The sequence below is a fragment of the Periophthalmus magnuspinnatus genome, chromosome 8 (assembly GCF_009829125.3).
Source record: "Periophthalmus magnuspinnatus isolate fPerMag1 chromosome 8, fPerMag1.2.pri, whole genome shotgun sequence".
NCBI lineage: Eukaryota > Metazoa > Chordata > Actinopteri > Gobiiformes > Gobiidae > Periophthalmus > Periophthalmus magnuspinnatus.
The window spans coordinates 23,619,635-23,638,426 of NC_047133.1; the positions used below are offsets into that span (position 1 = coordinate 23,619,635).

General features: G+C 41.6%; 1 protein-coding gene across 2 annotated transcripts; it reads left to right on the forward strand.

Annotated features, from left to right (window-relative positions):
• The first annotated feature begins 84 nt into the window (after window positions 1–84).
• Window positions 85–18,305, forward strand: brd4 (bromodomain containing 4). 2 transcript variants are annotated; one of them, XM_055223442.1, is made up of 18 exons: window positions 85–164; window positions 9,181–9,568; window positions 9,983–10,120; window positions 10,200–10,335; window positions 10,426–10,934; window positions 11,033–11,401; window positions 11,475–11,603; window positions 11,695–11,925; window positions 11,991–12,214; window positions 12,298–12,629; window positions 12,713–12,799; window positions 12,874–13,221; window positions 13,582–14,313; window positions 14,394–14,500; window positions 14,578–14,859; window positions 14,953–15,158; window positions 15,430–15,676; window positions 16,148–18,305. In XM_055223442.1, the coding sequence occupies exons 2-18, from the start codon at window positions 9,335–9,337 to the stop codon at window positions 16,214–16,216; spliced, it is 4,380 nt and encodes a 1,459-aa protein (XP_055079417.1). In that variant the 5' UTR covers window positions 85–164; window positions 9,181–9,334; the 3' UTR covers window positions 16,217–18,305. The 2 variants fall into 2 exon arrangements, with proteins under 2 accessions (XP_055079417.1, XP_033826419.1); XM_033970528.2 differs by lacking the exon at window positions 85–164 and adding an exon at window positions 3,467–4,037.
• The last annotated feature ends 487 nt before the right edge of the window (window positions 18,306–18,792 follow it).

An 18,792-nucleotide genomic window follows, 5' to 3' on the forward strand; every position in this document is an offset into this window, starting at 1 on the left:
CCGTATCTCATTTTGAGTGTAAACCTATGCTTTTTGTTCCATAACTTTTTGTGAGACGTCCTTTACGTTACGAAAGACGTACGTGTGACGTCACTGACAGCGAGAGGTGTTCAGGATCCTCGGAGAGAAAGATCCCGCGCGCCCTGGCAACCTGATAAAACCAGGTAAATGCCATTAATCTACCTATCATCATGCCTCATTAAACTGTAAGCATAGACGGTAAGACACAAAGTACACAATATTGTATTATACGAGGAGGTATCGCTGTTGCCCGGCGTTCACTGAGATCGTTCACCAGTACGGCGGCCTACTCTGGTTAGCTAACGTGCTAACTAAAGCTAGCTGCCAGTTGTCTGTCCAAAGACACAATAACCGCACCTATAATACACGTCTAATTCACCCCATATTCACATTTATACTACTCACGATCAAAATCACGCATTTATAGCGGAAGAAATAGGGCTACGGACACTGTGTTAGTCATGGATTGCTAATTTGCTCGTCTACTGTCTTATGTTGTGGAGACGCTGATGGCGCACACTCAGTCTGGGCATTTTGCAAAGAATGGGACGGCTAATGCAAAATGGAAGTGTTTTGTTCTTGAGCCACAGCTTACTTTGGCTACTCGAAATAATAACACATTCCTTAAAGTGGCAGTCTATTGCATTAGATATAGCATTAACGTCCATTACGAGCCATGACTTGACTGTCCCCGTGGCCTAAGGAAGGATATCGCCTCCTTGGATAAGCTTTGATCAGGAGCTCTTTGCTTATGCGTGTCTGTTACCACATCTTTGTTTGTTTCTAATGGTTTTAATACATGTACATATGTGAAATGAGTTATCTTAGGATATTATACAGCCATAAATCGCTGACCGGTGTAAATGTCAAACTATTAATCTCCTGAGATTTGAACGTATGAAATTGCTCAAATAATAAAGCCACTTCGCCCCATTATATCTGTGCTGCAGATCTTGTTTAAGCCATACAAATAACTTCCTGTTTACTTATGTCTTTTTACTTTAACAGAAGCAATTTGTCTAAAGCTTTGATGTCTTCTCTATTTGTACTACTGGTATATTGCAGTTCATCGTATTCACAATGACTTGAGTACACTATAATAACTCGACTTAAAACCCACCTGTCAGTAATAGTTCTTGCGTGAACTTAAATTGCTTTTACTTGTTGTATTTGAATATAATGATGTAATATATACTGTGAGCCGTAATGGCCAGTCATCCAATGAAATAAATGTGGACTGTATGTAGCTGTATAATTTCTGTGCATAATATTTCCATGTAATATTGGCTAGTAATGTGTCCTGTGCGTACGTATCTTGCTCCTTTTTTACTTGTTCAGATCATATTTTATTCTGTTCTCTCCAGTTGTGTTGCCATGGTAACTCCATCCTTGGCCTAGTTGAGAATGACCTCTGAATAAAAAGGAGGCTGTGGTCTGGGAGAAATGAGTGAAGCATTTGAGTAAAACTTGAACAAGGTCTGGATGTTTTGTTGTGGTTGAGCATGCTGTAGAAATCAATTCAATTGAATTTCAATTGAATTTTCCTCACCACCAAAGTACACCTTTGCTTGTTTGTTTTTTTTTCTGAAATGATAATAATAAAGTTGTACATTTTTTACCACATTTTTGGATTCACTAGTTTTTCATAAACTGTTCTGTCTGTCATTGTAGTTGGTGAAGACAATACATTCCTATAGTTATTTCATCTAAAGATAGGAGGTGCTTTTTATGATTAAACAAAACTTTAGAATATACAGTAGTCTAAATTATATATTATAATACAATTCAACAATTGGCTAATTAAAGCACATTTTCTTCTGGAGGGTTTGGAGTCACCATAATTGTATATTACTATTGAAGTATGTTACTTTTTCTCATGAATAGCTGTGATTTCCAAATGATTACTGTAGATTGTAATTTTACTATCTAATATCTCCCTAGCTGCATCACCTTATTGTAGTAAACTTCATTGTCCCTTTAGCAAAATTAAATTTCTACTTTGCGTTTGACCTATCCTTCAGTGTTGCTAGGGCAACGTGTCTGGCTCAGTGGGTGTCTCAGTGGAGCGCCTGGGGACCCATGTCCAAATCTTGAGCTAGGCCTGGCTATTATTATAGGATGACGTTAGGTGAAGGATTTCAAATTCTTGTACAAGTTTTGGGTTGATGGGGAAAACCAGAGTGCCTGGCAGAAACCCACCCAGACACCATGTGTAATGTCTTATCATGAGGTCAGTGGCCTTTGTTTTCCATTTCAATATAATTTATAATTGCACAGAGTAGGTTTATTGATTTGGTTAATTCAGTTCTATTGGCATTCTGACCTGACCTGGTCTCCGTTCCCATGTTTAATCCCAGTTGGGTGTCGTCCTTTGCAGAGTGACAGCCCCAAAGGTTAGTTCCTCTGCAGCTGCAGTCTTGTGGTGAGAATAGTACAAGGCACATGGATGTGAGAATCATTTTAATCAGGTAGCTGCCCATAGGTTTATTTAACTTTGAATGTTTTATTTGACTGTTGGCTCATTAAATATTTCTACTAACCTCCTATTTGGTGTTTATTATATATATATATATATTTTTAAGTCATTTGCTCAATTTCAATAGAAACATTGAAAACTCATCTGTTGTTAATGAGTGTAATTAACAGTAGTATTCTACATAAAACGTTTGTCTTAAACAGCATAAAATTAAAATGTCTGTGATGGCAGTACTTTGAACAAATTGTTAGTTGTTATGTAGTTACGGCATTTATACTTAATATTATAAACCAATAAGGGTCTAATAATCATTATACTATAACCAAAACAGTTGCGATTTTCATCATTACTACGTTTGTAATTTATTTGTCTCTCAGTGATTGCAGTGTGGCCCTGACCATAATCCTTGTCTCAGTAAAGTGTGGGTTTGTGTTTTATGACAGATTAATTTTGTATATAGTTATTTACAGGTGGACTCCATGATGGTCTTTTAGATAACTTGTTGCTTGGTGTTTTGGCGTAGGAACAGTATCAGTTTCATTGACATTTAAATGCAGCTTTTTTTTTTACATATTCATGGTAATTGTGAGATATTGGTGTACCCCGTGGTACTTAAAGTTCTATTTGAAATGTGGAGAGATCTTGCTTTAATATTGTTTAAAAAAATTGACTGTTCATTTTGGAGACCATATTGGTGTGCGATAATTGTTGACAAGCTCCTGATTTCGTGGGGGAAGCCATATTCAAGAGGACTGAGGAGAAAGTGTGTGGGGGGCAGGGCATGGTCATATGGAAGAGTGAAACGACATGCAGGGGGTGGGGTGCTAAAGGTGTAACAGAGACTGAGGAGAGCACAAGGACCTTCAGCTATTGATGGGAAAGAGGGGAGGGCTGGAGAGAGAGCGGGAGGGAGAGAGAGCGGGAGGGAGGAGGGCTGTGTGGGCTGAGGCTCTGCTGAATGAGGAAGCAGAGAGCCATTTTTACTGTTGAGTAACAACACGCTGGTCGGCTGCGCTGGGACACAGCGAGGCAGGAAGTGCTCCTCTGGTTCGGCTGAAGCCTGTCTCATTTCCCCTCACTTCTCGTACTTGTTGGTGCTGGGGCTGTGTTGGGGAGGCCCCGTAGAGGACACACAATGGAGCGGAGAGCCTGTGGTAACTGGGCCGTTGTGCTGCTGAGAGGGGGATGGGGTGGAGAGAGGACCGGCTCTCACAGCTAACACAGCCTGCCGGCTGGAGGCTCCACAGCCTGGACACTCCTGGAGCAGACTCTGCGCCCACAACGTTAGAATTATTCACAATGTTTTCTGCTGTTTTCTCAAGTGAACTGAGCCTGAGGATGACACCCCTCTGTGTTTTGGAGAAGTAAAAGGAGAGACCAACTTCAGTGTAATTCTTTAAGGCCCTCTTTTGGAACATACTTTTTTGCTGTGAAGTTCTTAAATGGATTACATGATGCATGCCAAGTCAAACGATTTGTTGGATTTTCAAAAACTGGACGCCCTCCTAGAAAAAATTGCACATTCAGTCTCTGTGAAGAGGTAATGTAACTGGGACCAAACTTGAGTTTGAAGGCTCTGTAAAGGCTCATTCAGAGCTTTTTTAAGGCCTGTATGTCTGTGCAGGTCTGAAAATACTTTATTTTTGTAGTAATTAAAAATGCAACTTACATGGTCAAACATTAGGGCTTATTCTAGGCCAGTCATTACAGTGTTGATTGTACTTACTTTTTTTTAAGAATTTTGAGCCCTGTGGTGGTGTCAGTGTTTCATCCCCTAGTTTATATATCAAATCTTGGATTTTGTTTGTGTTTAGGACTGTATTGTGGTTAAGATTTTGGCCTGAAGCCTGGACCTACCTCCCAGTGAGAGGGGGTTAATGGGGGAAGGGGTTCTGAGGAAGAGGGGGGTTGTGTGTTGGTAAAGATGGATTCCTGGAAGGGTTTGGCTGTCCCACTCGAGCAGCTGAAAGTGGGAGATGAAAGAATGGTGAGGTTCCTGAAATCTGGCTGAGTCACTGAGTGGAGACTGTGTATGGGTCGAGGTCTGATTCATTCGGTAAATACATGTAATCCTCCAGGGGACTTTGAGATACTCTGTATGCAGATACTCAATCTGGGACAGTCAAAACTCTTATGAACTTGTTTTTATTTCTTTGGAATCAGATGACCCAATTTTCTCACACACTAAATGTGACAGGGTTATGGCTGCAAGTCTAACTTTTCTTTTGTAAACCAAGCAAGAATAACTATCCAGACAATCAAATGTGTCAATTTTTGTATTAATTGTGCATATTATGCGAGGACCTGGCTAGACTTTCTTTAAAATGCTTGTTACATTGACACATAGTCAAGACATGTAATATCACTTCCACCATTTTAATCTATCTTTTATCTACGTATGAACACTATGCACAATTTAACTAAATTAAAGATGGAATGAAAAACACCCAGTCCTTCATTTAACAAATAAATCTGATACTTAATATTCTTTAACATCAATAGGTAAGGTTTATGTAATGACAGTAACAACTGCTGTCTAACCACAAGGCAGTGTTGTTGGCCTTGCCACTGCGGTCAGATTAATAATTTAGTCTTGCACTTTCAAGAAACCAAACAAAAAATGGTGCATCATTCTGACTCTTAGCTGAAGTCCCAACTGAAATACATGGTCCTGCACTTTTGCCTGAACTCGACCCCACTCAGTACATTAATGATTGATGATTCAGTGCCGAACACAGACATGTCGGTGGTGTTTTCCCGCGATTTCCTTGAAAGTTCAGGCTGCATCCCCCCACCTCTGTAACCTGAGCCACTTCCTCCACACAGACATTCCACAGCAGTCGCCTGTGATGTACGTCCAGGTCAGGGGTCAACACAGTGCTGTACCACATAGACCGCAGTTTGTGACCTCGTCCTAGCTAATTAGTCTCACATGCCATACAGTTAGCATTGGATTCTGCAGTAGCCAAAGAAAATGGTAACAATCATTTTACAATTGGGCAATATGGTCATGGTTCAAGTATTAATTTAATATTGAAGGCATCATAACTCCATTCACAGTGCTTTGTCAATTCAAAGATCATTTTTCAAAATGCACACAGTCCAATATTTCGATATTAAGGAATAGGCTCGATACTCAATACCGATTTCTGATACCAAGGCGACAATAACACAATACTCTTTCTATAGACAGTAGAATACCATGTGGCCATAAAATCATGTGGCCATAAAATCATGTGGCCTTATATCTGTGTAATCCCTCAGTCGTCCAGGTAGGTTCCATAGTGGTCCATTAGCATATAGTAATATATGTGGTATTTGTTACAGCTCAAGATCATGTTAAAGCTATTTAGGAAAGGTTAATTTCTGTCCTCTGAATTTTTTGTATCTATACATAATCAAATGAATATCAAGTTTTCTGATATTCGTTTAAGTATTGAATAATGTGTGAATTCTTGATTCTTTTGAGAACCTTAGTTTAGACCTGTATAGACATGTTCTGAAATTCATGAGATTCAGTTTATATTTCAGTCTTCTCTCTAATGTTTGTGCTCCTGGAGTTGTTTACTTTTAACTGTGCACTCTGAACAGAATCGTCCTTTTAAATGTTCATCACAAATCTAATCACAATAGTTATCAGAAAAATCACAATTAATTTTTTCCCCCTCAAAATTGTGCAGCGCTATGTCAGCTTCTACGAGTGTTTAGTAACAATTAAGAAGACTCAACGTTTGGCCTACTACTGTGTAACGCACTTTGTTTACGTGCAGTCTAGATGCAGAACAGACTGAAGCCTCGCTCTCATTAACAATTTATCCTGTTTAGCCGCATGTGATGAACATGGCATGATGGGAGATGAGTTGGTAACCTAATCACTATAGCCTTTTTCCATTGGTTTGGGTTTCAGCTCATTTATAGACTTTTTGGTGCACTTATCTGGAATAGAGGAGTGCTTGTCATTTTGAGTATTTAAGAAGCAAAAGTCAGTCATTCACATCTTTTGTAGTACTTAATGAATTAGTCTGTTGAAAAGCTTATTGACTCCCACTTGAGCGGTGGTTAATGAGCCATCGGGTGCCACCTGTCTCCATTACAGTGATATGAAGGGACTACACAGCTCCGGTGGCCATCTGGATTGGGTTCACATATTATTGCTTACTACCTTGTCTGACTGTCTTAAGATTTCCCACATGGCATGGGTCTGTTTGTTTTCATTCCACAGCAACTCTTAAAGGAACATTATGCAACCTTTCTGGTGGGTGGGTCTGCCACTTGCTAGTTTCTATGGAGATGTTATTGCATTGGCTGGAATGTCCTGCACAATTGTTAAATATATTGTTTTGCAATTATTAAATTATAGGTTATTTTGTTGCCCAATCATAACTTGAATTCTTACTTGCATAACTTGGTACAGTGACGCTCCTTGTTCCCATGGATAATAGCTTAGTTGAAAGGACATAATGTGGACCATCCTAGGCAAAGCAATCACATTTCCATAGAGATGAACATGTGGCTGACCTTCCACCAGAAAAGGTACACAGTGCACCACTTTTTGCTTGTCAGGCTTGTTTTCCTGTTGGTACGTGCAGGTTATACAAGTTCACCCTGTGATTTGCTCACAACTCAAAGGTTGACATTCAGGTTTGGTCTCGTTCAGTAGATCCTTATTTTGGTTTGCTGTTGATTTGATTAATGTTGAGTTAGTGTTGTCACGGTATTAATATTTTAGACCCTATTACTGAAGAAATGGCTCAACAATTCCCATTTTGATATCTGATATATTCATTAGACAATGAAACTTAATTTTTTCACACCAAAATGTTTTATTTTTATGTTCTTTATTACCATGTTGTCTTAAACTAGTCTTCATATACAATTCAATAAAGGTCCAGTTTTGTACTATTTATGTAAGTATTGATACTTCAAAATCAGTATCTAGTTTTGATACTAGTTTTATTTTATCTATTAGTATCTGGCTATGTTTTACAAGTCTACATCAAGTAGCTTTTTCTCCTAACTTAGTTCGAGAAAGCAAAAGTACTTTGTAAAATTCTGAGCCATGTAGCTGATATTTACTTTATTTTAAATGTGGTTTGTGCCAATTCTTCGCGGATATTATTCTGTTTATGTACTTGGATAACAAAGACTTGAAATACCTAAATGTCTGTGTAAGTCATAAATGTTCATTCATGTACTTAGATTCTCCACTGTGTCTTTTTGCCTGAGGGAGATACAAGCAGCAATCATGTGGTGTGCAAACTGCTTCCCTCTTCTCAGAAAGTGACTCATCTAGAATGAGATTAGTCAGAGTGTGCTCAGTTGTGTGTTTATCTTTAGGGCCCTGTTGAGGGGTGGTGCTGGACAAAGGCTAGCAGGCCAAACTTGCACAATATAAAAAAAACCCTGATCCCCTTTTCATAACATTTATCTATCGATTTTTTTGTGGGCAGCTTTTGTTTGTCGTCTGTAAAAGATGTTCTTTCTCCTGGCTGTTCTAGCTCTGTGCAGAGAAAAGGAACATGTAGTACCTTCAGTTGCCAGATGACAAGACTCCCCTTCTCTCCCTCCCACTCACACACCCCCTCCACCTCTGTCCACCCACATCTCCCTAAACACTCCCAGGTCCAAAGGCTTGGTGGAAAAGACTGAAAACCCCAAAAAGGAGCTGTATATCATGGACAGACTTGGCCCAGATGCGTTCTAAAAACAGCTCACATGTGCCATGAGGCAATGCTCCGTCAGAGGAATATGGTTTCATTTTGTGTTTAAACAAAAGTACAAGTATTACATTGTTGAACTTTTGGAAATTGGCTTCCTGCAATGTTTCATATGACAATCTTCAGTGGGAAGTGCACCATAGGGAAGTGGAATTGATATTCATTTGCAGATGGCAGATGTTGGTGCCAGATATTGTTGATCAATGGTCATATCAGTGACTTTGATGAAATCAAATGAACTACTTTATAATGGTGGATGAAAGATAGAGGTGGGAAATATTGAACATATATCACAGTTTTGGTTTGATCACAATTCATGCACTTAGTCTTTTAACCCCCCTTCTTCTTCAGAGAGTTCACACTTCAGAGTGATTAATCAATCAAATCCACCTGTCACTCTCAAGGTAACCAATAGGAGAAGTGGGTGTCTGTGTTTGAGCAAAAAGCTCAACAACAGAAAATTGTTTAATCATGATATGACAATCTCATCGATATAGCAGGATCAGGTTCCCAAACACAAGAAAATATTTTTTAATTGCCATATCACTCCGCCTTACTATGAGAGTTTAGTAGTCTGCTACAGGCCACAAACAACAGAGTATCTTGTCTCCACCATATGGAGACAAGAAATAAAATAAAAAATAAAACATCCCCACATACTACTTAATCATAATCAAAAGAAAGAACCCACTACCGTGATTATACATGGACAAACTTTTTAAATGAAGTTATTTACACAGACAATAATAGAAATAGACAGTTTTATTTGAACTGTGGGGCTCTGTAACAGTGTTGGCTGTTTAATTCCCTTCCTTAGCACTATCATACATCACATAATCTTGTCTTTACCTGTTGTCCAAGCATATTTCTAAATTCACTGCTACAAGTACTGAAACCTGGGAAATTTTGTGCTTAACTTTCCATCAGTAGTCAAATACTTACAATGTACTCATCATCTGTTCCCAGAGAGTCCAGTGAGGAGTGCAATGGGATCAGCGGTGCTCTGTCAGTGGAATCTGTGCCGGGGCCAAGACTGAACCGGTGTCCTGCTAACGCCCCTGCCCCAGCCTCTGTACCTGCCCAGGGGCACCTGCCCACAGCCAGCCCTGTCAGGACCAGGATGGGGGACGGCGTGGACACTGCAGCACAGATGTCAGGCAGCAATAGCAGCAGCCAGGGCCCGGCTGGGGGACCGGGCAACCCCTCACCCCCCGAGTACATCAACCTGACCCGGCCCAAACGACAGACCAATCAGCTGCAGTTCCTCCTCAAAGTGGTGGTGAAGGCTCTGTGGAAACACCAGTTTGCGTGGCCTTTTCACGCCCCTGTGGATGCTATCAAACTGAATCTGCCTGTGAGTAATGCATTGTGGGTGGTTAATGCAAGATGGTAAGCTCCAAAGGGACACTCTGCTTTGATTAGTCTTTTGGAGTTATCACATTTAGGAACAGGATTATAGTTTATGTTTGTTAGCATTAACATCATGGTTAAGGTTAGGGTCAGGGAAAGGGGTTGGGTTAGTTAACATGTACTACAGTAACTTTAAAAAAGAAAATTAGTCACCCAATAGCCTTATCCGATATAACACCATAAAAGTAAAATATATATAACAGTTTAGGCCTGGTCATAGCAACAGACGTATCATTACCATGGCAACGAGAGCTTCATCATCACTTCCATCTCTCCAGAGCAGACTCTAGTATGTGTAGCTTTTAATGATGCTTCATAAAGAATTTAGTTTCAATTGTGAATTTCCTCTATCCTTTAGGACTACTATACAATAATTAAAACCCCTATGGACATGGGCACAATAAAGAAAAGGCTTGAGAACAGTTACTACTGGAATGCCCAAGAATGTATCCAAGACTTCAACACGATGTTTACTAATTGCTACATCTACAACAAGGTAATATTCAGAAACTATAGTTAAAAGGCAGGTAATGCACATTTTCAAGACATCTGATTTTATTTTTCTCCCCTTGCAGCCTGGTGATGATATTGTCCTCATGGCCGAGGCTTTAGAAAAGGTTTTCCTCCAAAAAGTCACAGAAATGCCTCAAGAAGAAATTGAGATTGCTGTTATGACTGGAAAAGGACGTGGTCGAGGACGTAAAGATGCAGGTGGGTTTAACTTTTCATTATAAAACAGAAGGTGCATGCTGTTATTGTAACAGATAAAGCAATCATTTTATGTGTTTTTGTGTATATCAGGTTTGAGCCTTAAACCAGGGGCCATCATCGATCCCTTATCCACAACTCCTACCACGCGGGGCCTGTCCAACCTGTCAGCCACGCCACAGAGCAGAGGATCCACACAGGGCACGCCTTCACTACCTCCTCAGCCTGTAATGCAGGCCCTGCCTCCCCATGTGGCTCCCCATGTGGCTCCCCATGTGGCTCCCCACGTGGTTCCCCACGTGGTTCCCCACGTGGCTCCCCACGTGGCTCCCCACGTGACTCCCCATGTGGCTCCCCACATGGCTCCCCACGTGGTTCCCCACGTGGCCCCCCATATGGCCCCCCATGTGCCCCCCCACGTGCCCCCCACGCTACCCAACCATACACCCCAGCTCGGAGCTCCCTTTTCCTTAACTCAGTCAGAATGCGCCTCCCAAGTTCCCATCATGACTTCAGTGCCTCCTCCTGCCCAGACTGCCCTGGCTCCCACGCCCCTCCAGAGCACTGCCCCTATGCTGCAAAACCCCATGACCATGACCAAAGTAAGTGACTTGTGTGTTTAAAACATGGGGGGCATATTATTAGAAATATAGTACAGGTAATTTGCAGGTAATTTACTTTCCATTTATTCATATTCCAGCAAAGAAAAAGCCAGAAGCGGAAAGCAGACACTACAACACCCACAGCGAATGACCAACTGAGTGAATCCTCACCGGCAGAGTCCAAGTCGGGGAAAACCTTCCCTCGGCGAGAGAGCACCCGGCCTTCAAAACTAATGAAGAAGGAGGCTCCGGACTCCCAGCATCACATTGGCCTGGGACCAAGTGGAGGTCTCAGTCCTAAACCACAGGATCAAATGGGATACTGCGCCAGCCTGGTTCGAGAGATGCTCTCTAAGAAGCATGCCGCTTATGCTTGGCCATTTTACAAACCTGTTGATGTAGATGCACTTGGACTACATGATTATCACGACATAATTAAGCATCCAATGGACCTCAGCACCATCAAGGTGTGTTAGATGTCATAGTTTGACATGCTGTTCAGCAGTATTTCAAACGTAACATGCCTTATTTGTTTGTCAGGTAAAACTGGAGAACAGGCAATATCGGGATCCCCAAGAATATGCTGCAGATGTACGATTAATGTTTTCCAACTGCTACAAGTACAATCCACCTGACCATGAGGTGGTTGCTATGGCACGCAAATTACAGGTAAATGGCTTTAATGTGAATTCAATACTATTGAAAAATTCCACTTGACTTTCTGTGATACTAAATTAATGTGACCTAAAATATTTGATAGGATGTTTTTGAGATGCGTTTTGCAAAAATGCCCGATGAACCCGAGAACAAGCCTCTGGTCTCTGCCCCAGCCACATCCCTCCTCCACCCGGCCCCTGTCAAACCACAGCCACCTCTGAGTCACGCCCCCTCCTCGTCAGACAGTTCCAGTGACTCCTCGTCAGAGTCTGAGTCGTCCACGGACGACTCTGAGGAGGAGCGTGCCCAGAGGCTGGCTGAACTTCAAGAGCAGGTTTGTTTTGCTAAAGTAAAAAATATACATTTTATGCTCAAATAACATCAAATGTCTTCACACAGTTGAAAGCTGTCCATGAACAACTGGCTGCCTTATCCCAACCTCAAGCCAGCAAACCAAAGAAAAAAGAAAAGGATAAGAAAGAGAAGAAAAAGGAAAAGCATAAGAAGAAAGGAAGTGTGCCCAGTCTTGAGGAAATACAAGAAGCAACTCCAGTGCCACAGCTCCCCAAGAGGAACAAGACCAGTAGTACAAACAATAAAGAGCAGGGTTCTAAGAAGAAAAGGTATATTTTAAGTCTAGTTTTGGTTTTCTTAACTGGGTGAATGATGATGACCACAAAAAGTTGTTTCTTTATTTTTCCTTCAGCAAAAAGGAGTGGGTGAAAGGCAGCCACCCCCCAGTTCTACCTCCTGCCCCATCTCTGGAGGAAGAGCTTGCAGCTGCCGGGGCGGCTGTTGCTGGGGAAAAGTGTAAACCTATGACGTATGAGGAGAAGAGACAACTCAGTTTGGACATTAACAAACTTCCAGGTGACAAACTTGGAAGAGTAGTGCATATCATTCAGTCCAGAGAACCCTCGCTCAAAAACTCAAACCCAGATGAGATTGAAATAGACTTTGAAACGCTCAAACCTTCTACTTTACGTGAGCTGGAGAGATATGTCTCGTCTTGTCTCCGGAAAAAGAAGAAGGCCCCTGGTGAGCTTTTCTAACTTATACAATTGAACATTATTCATAAAAAAAACTATGAATTATTATTATTTTTATTTACTTTTTCGCAGAGAAACCTCTGGAGGCAATGTCTAAAAAGACTGGGTCCTCTTCAGAAAGTAGTGGCTCAAGCTCTGACAGTGAGAGTGAGGGGCCTGGTAAGTTACAAAAAAAGTACAATTTGCACATCCATGTTTTCATTATTATTATACATTGTTTGTTTGTTTTTTAGGAATGATGAAACAGACAAAAAAGAAGGGTCATTCTGGGAAGGAAGCAAAAAAGACACATCCCCACATTCAGCCTGGTCTCCAGCCTCAGCCCAACAGTCAGATAAAAGAGCATCAGCCCTCTCCTGCTGGGTTCATGGCACCCCCTGTAGCTGCTCTGGAGTCATCCCAGATGTTGGAGACCAGTTTTGACTCTCTGCCCCCTTTTGGCCAGCCTCTCATGCATCTGTCCCATCATTCGGGCAACACGTCGTCTCCCCCACCTCCCCATCTCAACACCCACTCTGCTGCTCCAGTGTCCCCAGAGACACACCCTTTCCTCAATCAGCATCCCGTCCTGCAGTCCCCAGGTAATATCCATTTATCAGTGCATTTTTTGTGGAAATTAAATGCAGTTTCTGTGTAAGTGCAGCAGGATTGGCACAGTGGTTGCCTATGTTTGGTGTGTTACTGATTGGTGGTTGTTGGAGGGGCTGATTGCATATCTTACCTCAGTCTACCCCAGGTCAGGTGGGACTATAGAAGTACCTTATCACTCTTTGGTGAGGGGAGTGTAGCCTCTGAAGTTTGGAAAACATAATACAAATGTGAAGTCATTCTTATAGATTAGAGTATATATTGAATTTTTATTCAATGTATATACTCTAATAAACAACACACATAAACAGTGTTTTGATTTGTCCATTTTTCTGCACCTTTTCCCACTGTAGCCTTGCACAGTTCTATGCCTCAGCAGCCTTCACGACCGAGCCACAAGGCAGCACCTCTTCATCCCAAACTGCCCCAACAACAACAACAACAACAACCACCGCCACCGCAGCAGCCTCAACTGCCCCCAGCTGCTCCCCCTCCACAGCACCAGCTCCCCGCACAGATCCTCCACCCCTCTCAGCCCCTGCACCAGCGGCCTCTTTCCCCGCCCACACTCACTCCACAAGGCATGCTCTCGTCGCAGCCCCCACAGTTGCTTCTAGCGGACGATGAGGAGACCCCTGCCTCTTTGAACCCTGTACAGTTGTACCTGCATCAGTTTCAGCAGGCTCACCAGCCCCCACAGATGCCCCAGCTCCAGGGGCAAAGGCAGTCACAACTGGGGCATTTACAAACTGTCCCGGGGCAGCTGTTGTCTCAAGCGCCGCTGCCTTCTCCACAGCTGCCTCCTCCACAGCTCCCTGTTCAGTCCCAGGCTCCACAAGCTGCTCCACTACAGCCCCCCATGCAACAAATGCCCCTTCACCAGCCCCGCCACCTGCAGCACACCCAACCCTCCCAACAACCAACACAACCACAGCAACTGAACTTTCAGCAGACTCCTGGACTAGCAAGTCAGTCGCAAGGAACACAACACAAAGTATCCATGCCCATCAATAAAGCACAGCAAGTCATCCAGCAACAAGAGCAGCCCACGTCACGGAATGTGAAGCCGGACCCTTACAACACAGGTAGAAGAATGGTGTCGATACTCTTGGCTCTGTGTGACAGCTGTTATATTTCAGTATAATTTGATCTCATGTGCTGACAGGTAACATGAGGGACAACCCATCTCCACTCATGATGCATTCCCCCCAAGTCCCACAATATCCTCCAGTTTCTCACCCGTCCCCTCCTCACAGCATTCAGTCTAAAAAGGTAATCCGCCTCTGAAATGGTGTCCAATTTTTTATACTAATTCCAATGTGTAAACCAATAGCTTTTGTATATTTTAGCAAAGAATACCACAAGACATTGTGAAAGAGGAAAAACTCCCTCCATCCCCAGTGATGAGAGGAGAGCCTTTTAACCCTGCCATGAGACCAGACCACCCCAAACACGAAGGCAAGCCGACTCAACAAGGCCACAGTCACCAGAGGATAGACTCAAAGTCTATGGACAACACGTCGCGACCTGTCATTCGTTCATCTGAGCCCAGTGGGCCTCCACCCTCAAATCCAGACAAGGAAAGGTACAAGCAAGAGTCCAAGGCAACAGTGGCTCCCAAAAAAGTCCAGGTTTGTTTATAATTGACATTGCATGAGTTTCACTATTCTCCATTAGTTCAATAATAATTTTTGGTATATTTTGCAATTTCCTGTTTTGTCCAGGATGTGAAACTAAAAAATATGGGCTCATGGGCCAGTCTGGCGCAAAAGTCAACATCCACACCACTCTCTGCTGTGAAGTCATCCAGCGACAGTTTTGAGCAGTTCCGTCGTGCTGCTCGAGAAAAAGAGGAAAGGGAAAAGGCTCTGAAGGCTCAGGCAGAACAAGCTGAAAAAGACAGACTACGGAGAGAACAAGATAAACTACGGTAGGTCACTTACAAGAGGGCTCTATCAAGAACTATTTAATCATTAATTTATCACAATTTTAACATACAAAATATCTAATTATTTCTTCCAAGGTTCTATCTTGGAAGGATTGGCTGGTAGATTAAAAAAAGATATATCATTTATCGCATTTGTTTTTATATTATATGTGAGCAATTCCACATCCTTACCCCATCTATATCCTGTTATTCTGGTGGTAAGAAAGGGGAAAGTTGCATAATGCTTTGTGGCTATTTTTATGGATTCCTCCAGTCGAGATGAGGACGAGGTGATGGAGACAAGTCGACGGGTGCACGAGGAGCCTCGCCGACGACACGAGCCGCAGCACCTGCCTTCCGTGCCCCAACCATCACCGCAGCAACAACCAGACCCCCCTGCCGCCCCAGTGCAGCCACCCGCACAGCCCCCCACGCCACCTCAGCCCACCACACAAAACTCCCTCGACCAACAGAGAGAAATGGCACGAAGGCGGGAGCAGGAGAGGAGGAGGCGAGAAGCGGTGAGATAGACAGTTTTGATTGAATACATATGTTCAATGTTACATGTAAACAAATGTAACCTGCAACATGCTTGTCTCCATGGAGATATTATTGCTTTTCTGGGAATGTTCCACAGTATTGCATTAATGTATCTAGCTTGCATTTATTCACATTGCATTATTAATGTTTCCATCTTGCATTTGCTTAGCAAAATTACATGTGTTCTTATTGTGAGAGGGGTCGCATAGCCTGTAACTTGACCTGGTGGCATCACCAATGGTATTAACCAATGTATCTCCTTGGAGAAATGATAAGATTAATGCCATACTGGGGAACACTACAGGCAATAACCTCTCCTTTGAGACAAGCAGATGGCAGACCCTCCACCAGAGAAATTACATAGTGCACTTTTATTTTGTATCATTCATCTATTCTTCTTAGAAAAAATATGAATTAATAAAATTATGGTTTGTCTTTCTCTTTTTTTTTAGATGGCAGCAACTATTGACATGAATTTCCAAAGTGACTTAATGGCTATTTTTGAGGAGAACCTATTCTGAGGAGATCGTAAACATACCTGCAAAAATCAGAGACTAAAACCTGATGATGTACACTTCTAAAGATTAGCCATCATGGACCAGAGGAGCATGGACCGCTCTAAGCCTGGCGGGCCGCCGGTTGGGCTCCATAGCTTGACTGAAAGTATACAAGTGAAAGGGGGATGGACACATCTTTTTGGATGTGGTTGGCCTGAAATTATGGCTTCACTTGTCTGAAAGCCCCTGAACTGAGGCGACCCATGCTGGCACAGTTGCCTTTGTCACACTTTGTCTTGGCCAGACGAGAGACACCATAGTAACTTAATAAATGCTCTGATAATGTACGACAGACTGCGCAGAAGCTTTTCAAAACTGCCAGATGTCTTTGGTGTTGAAGAAGACCGGTCTTTTATGTTGTGTTTTGTTTGTTGCAAGTGAACACATCCGATGGTTTGGAGGGACTTCCATACTGTAAATCATGTATATTTCTCAGCAGAGAAGGTACAATTTGCCTTACATGTTTTTTCCTAAACAGACCATTATGTTCTATGGCCTGGATACAGACCAATAACACACAACAACCAGGAGCAGCGTAGACCTTTTTCATCATTTAGTATCTACTGTAAAGAAGTATTTTCTTATACTACAAAAACTGTTATTTTCAATATTTTATTTCCTTTATTAGACCTATGAAACTTCACACCAATACACTCCACCACCTATGTCTATGCCAAACTACCCATACTCTTAACGTTCACCTTTTTGTCCCGAACCACAGTCGGTAGTTAGTGAAAATCCTTGAATATATGCATATAATAGTTACACTAAGTATTCACCAAAAATGGAATTGGGGGAAAAACATCAACCTGCATTGTGTTTTTATGGAAAAAATAAAACAGGAAATAAATAGCAAAACAACAGTGACCCAGGTGCCCTCAGTTTAGTTGAATTATGGATATCTACAGTTATTTGTATTATTTTTAGACATCATGTTGGGGATGCTCAAATATCACTGACCTGCCCTAAGAATCACAACTTGGCTAAAATGGAACAAGGGATTTTGAAATGGGACAATCGTGGAAAAGTCCTTAGTAAATAACAATTGTTTTAAAGAAGTTGTCTTTACCAAGTTCTTTTAACAGACAAATACAGAGAGTAAAACACAAAATACAATAAATAATCTTTTATCTTTGTTTTTCTTCAATGATAGTGGATGTGACTTTAAATTCAGTTTTGGGAGGCGCCTTATGCTTCAATTTGGAAAAACAGGCGATCTCATTCTCTGCTCTTACGGTGTTTTCTCCAGTGCCTGTATTGTATTACAATTCTTGTTGGCTTACATTACATTTTGAGGGAGGGTCAGAAAGGGTCAGAACCAGGTGGTGTAATATTTGATTGGGGCGGACGATTTTTTGAAAGCGTTTGTGTAGAAAAAATAAAGTAAAAGACAACATTTTTATATTTCACCCGTCGTCACTATTCGGGTTTTAAATTTAGTTTTAGCTGGACTGCTATGAGTGTACACTTGTCAACTACTTTCATTATGTTTCAATCAGCAGATTTTAGATAGAAAAGTGTGAGCGTTGCCACTCTCGTTCTTGTCTGCTCTGTCAGTGTGACTGTGGACATTTGGACATTTGGATGCCTGTTTGCCTGTATGTTTTTTAATGTGTGGTGGAGGGAGGCATGTTCCCTAATGTAGATAAGCAACTATTGACCATAAGATTAAACGGATAAACCTTAGAAGAACACGTTTCTTCAGTCACCTTTTAATTTCTATAAAGTCCACATTATATAAATATATAATTTTTATTATCAGACTGGTTTCGAATAGGTTAAAACACTTCATTCCTTTTAGCTGTCTTTTGACAATAACTGTTGGACATATGTGCCATGGTTTCTTCAGAGAATGTGCTGACTACAATTCAGCCTGGAGTTTGCTTTATTCAGGTATTTTATTTTGTGTTACATTTGTTCTGTTTTGGGGTTTTGTTCAAACATTTCCTCGATTATTTGGTATGTGAGTGGTCTTTCGAAGGTCTGATTCAGTCTGTTATGATTATTGAATAAACTCATCTCTTTTATAGAAAATAAAAAAATAAACTAAAAATGTGTTTTGTGTTTGTGTGGAGGGCTTTTTAAAACCGCAAACATACTGTGGTGTGCTGCTAAAACAAACACACACAAAAAAAAAAAAACTACAGACCTGTAACTTGGGGTCTTATGATAAAAGCTACAAACTGGACGCAGTCACACAGAAAACACGCGTACATTATTTTAAAAATGTATTTATTTCGGGGCGTAATTTACAAAGTTGAAAGGCTGCTCGTCTATAAGGTTTTGGGTTAAAGTCACTTCCAATGGTTGGTCATTAGGATTGACTCTTTGCCGCCACCCAGTGGCTAAATCATAAAGGTACAAGTCATTTTATGAAGAGCGAGGTAAAGTTGAAGAGATGTAATACTCTGCACACATGCACCTAACACATACTTTACGCAATCTGATATTTCATTTTATATCCCATTTTGAAACGTCAGCAGGTTTTTCTCATTACCACAGGAGTGCGGGTTACTTTCACAATCTCAACTATATATATT

Bases quoted from the DNA above. Each gene is read 5' to 3' on its own strand.
- brd4 (XM_033970528.2), top strand. From the start codon at position 3,940: ATGGATTACATGATGCATGCCAAGTCAAACGATTTGTTGGATTTTCAA. The intron at 10,336-10,425 runs GTGGGTTTAACT...TGTGTATATCAG, and splicing joins TCGAGGACGTAAAGATGCAG to GTTTGAGCCTTAAACCAGGG. The intron at 14,501-14,577 runs GTAATCCGCCTC...TGTATATTTTAG, and splicing joins ACAGCATTCAGTCTAAAAAG to CAAAGAATACCACAAGACAT.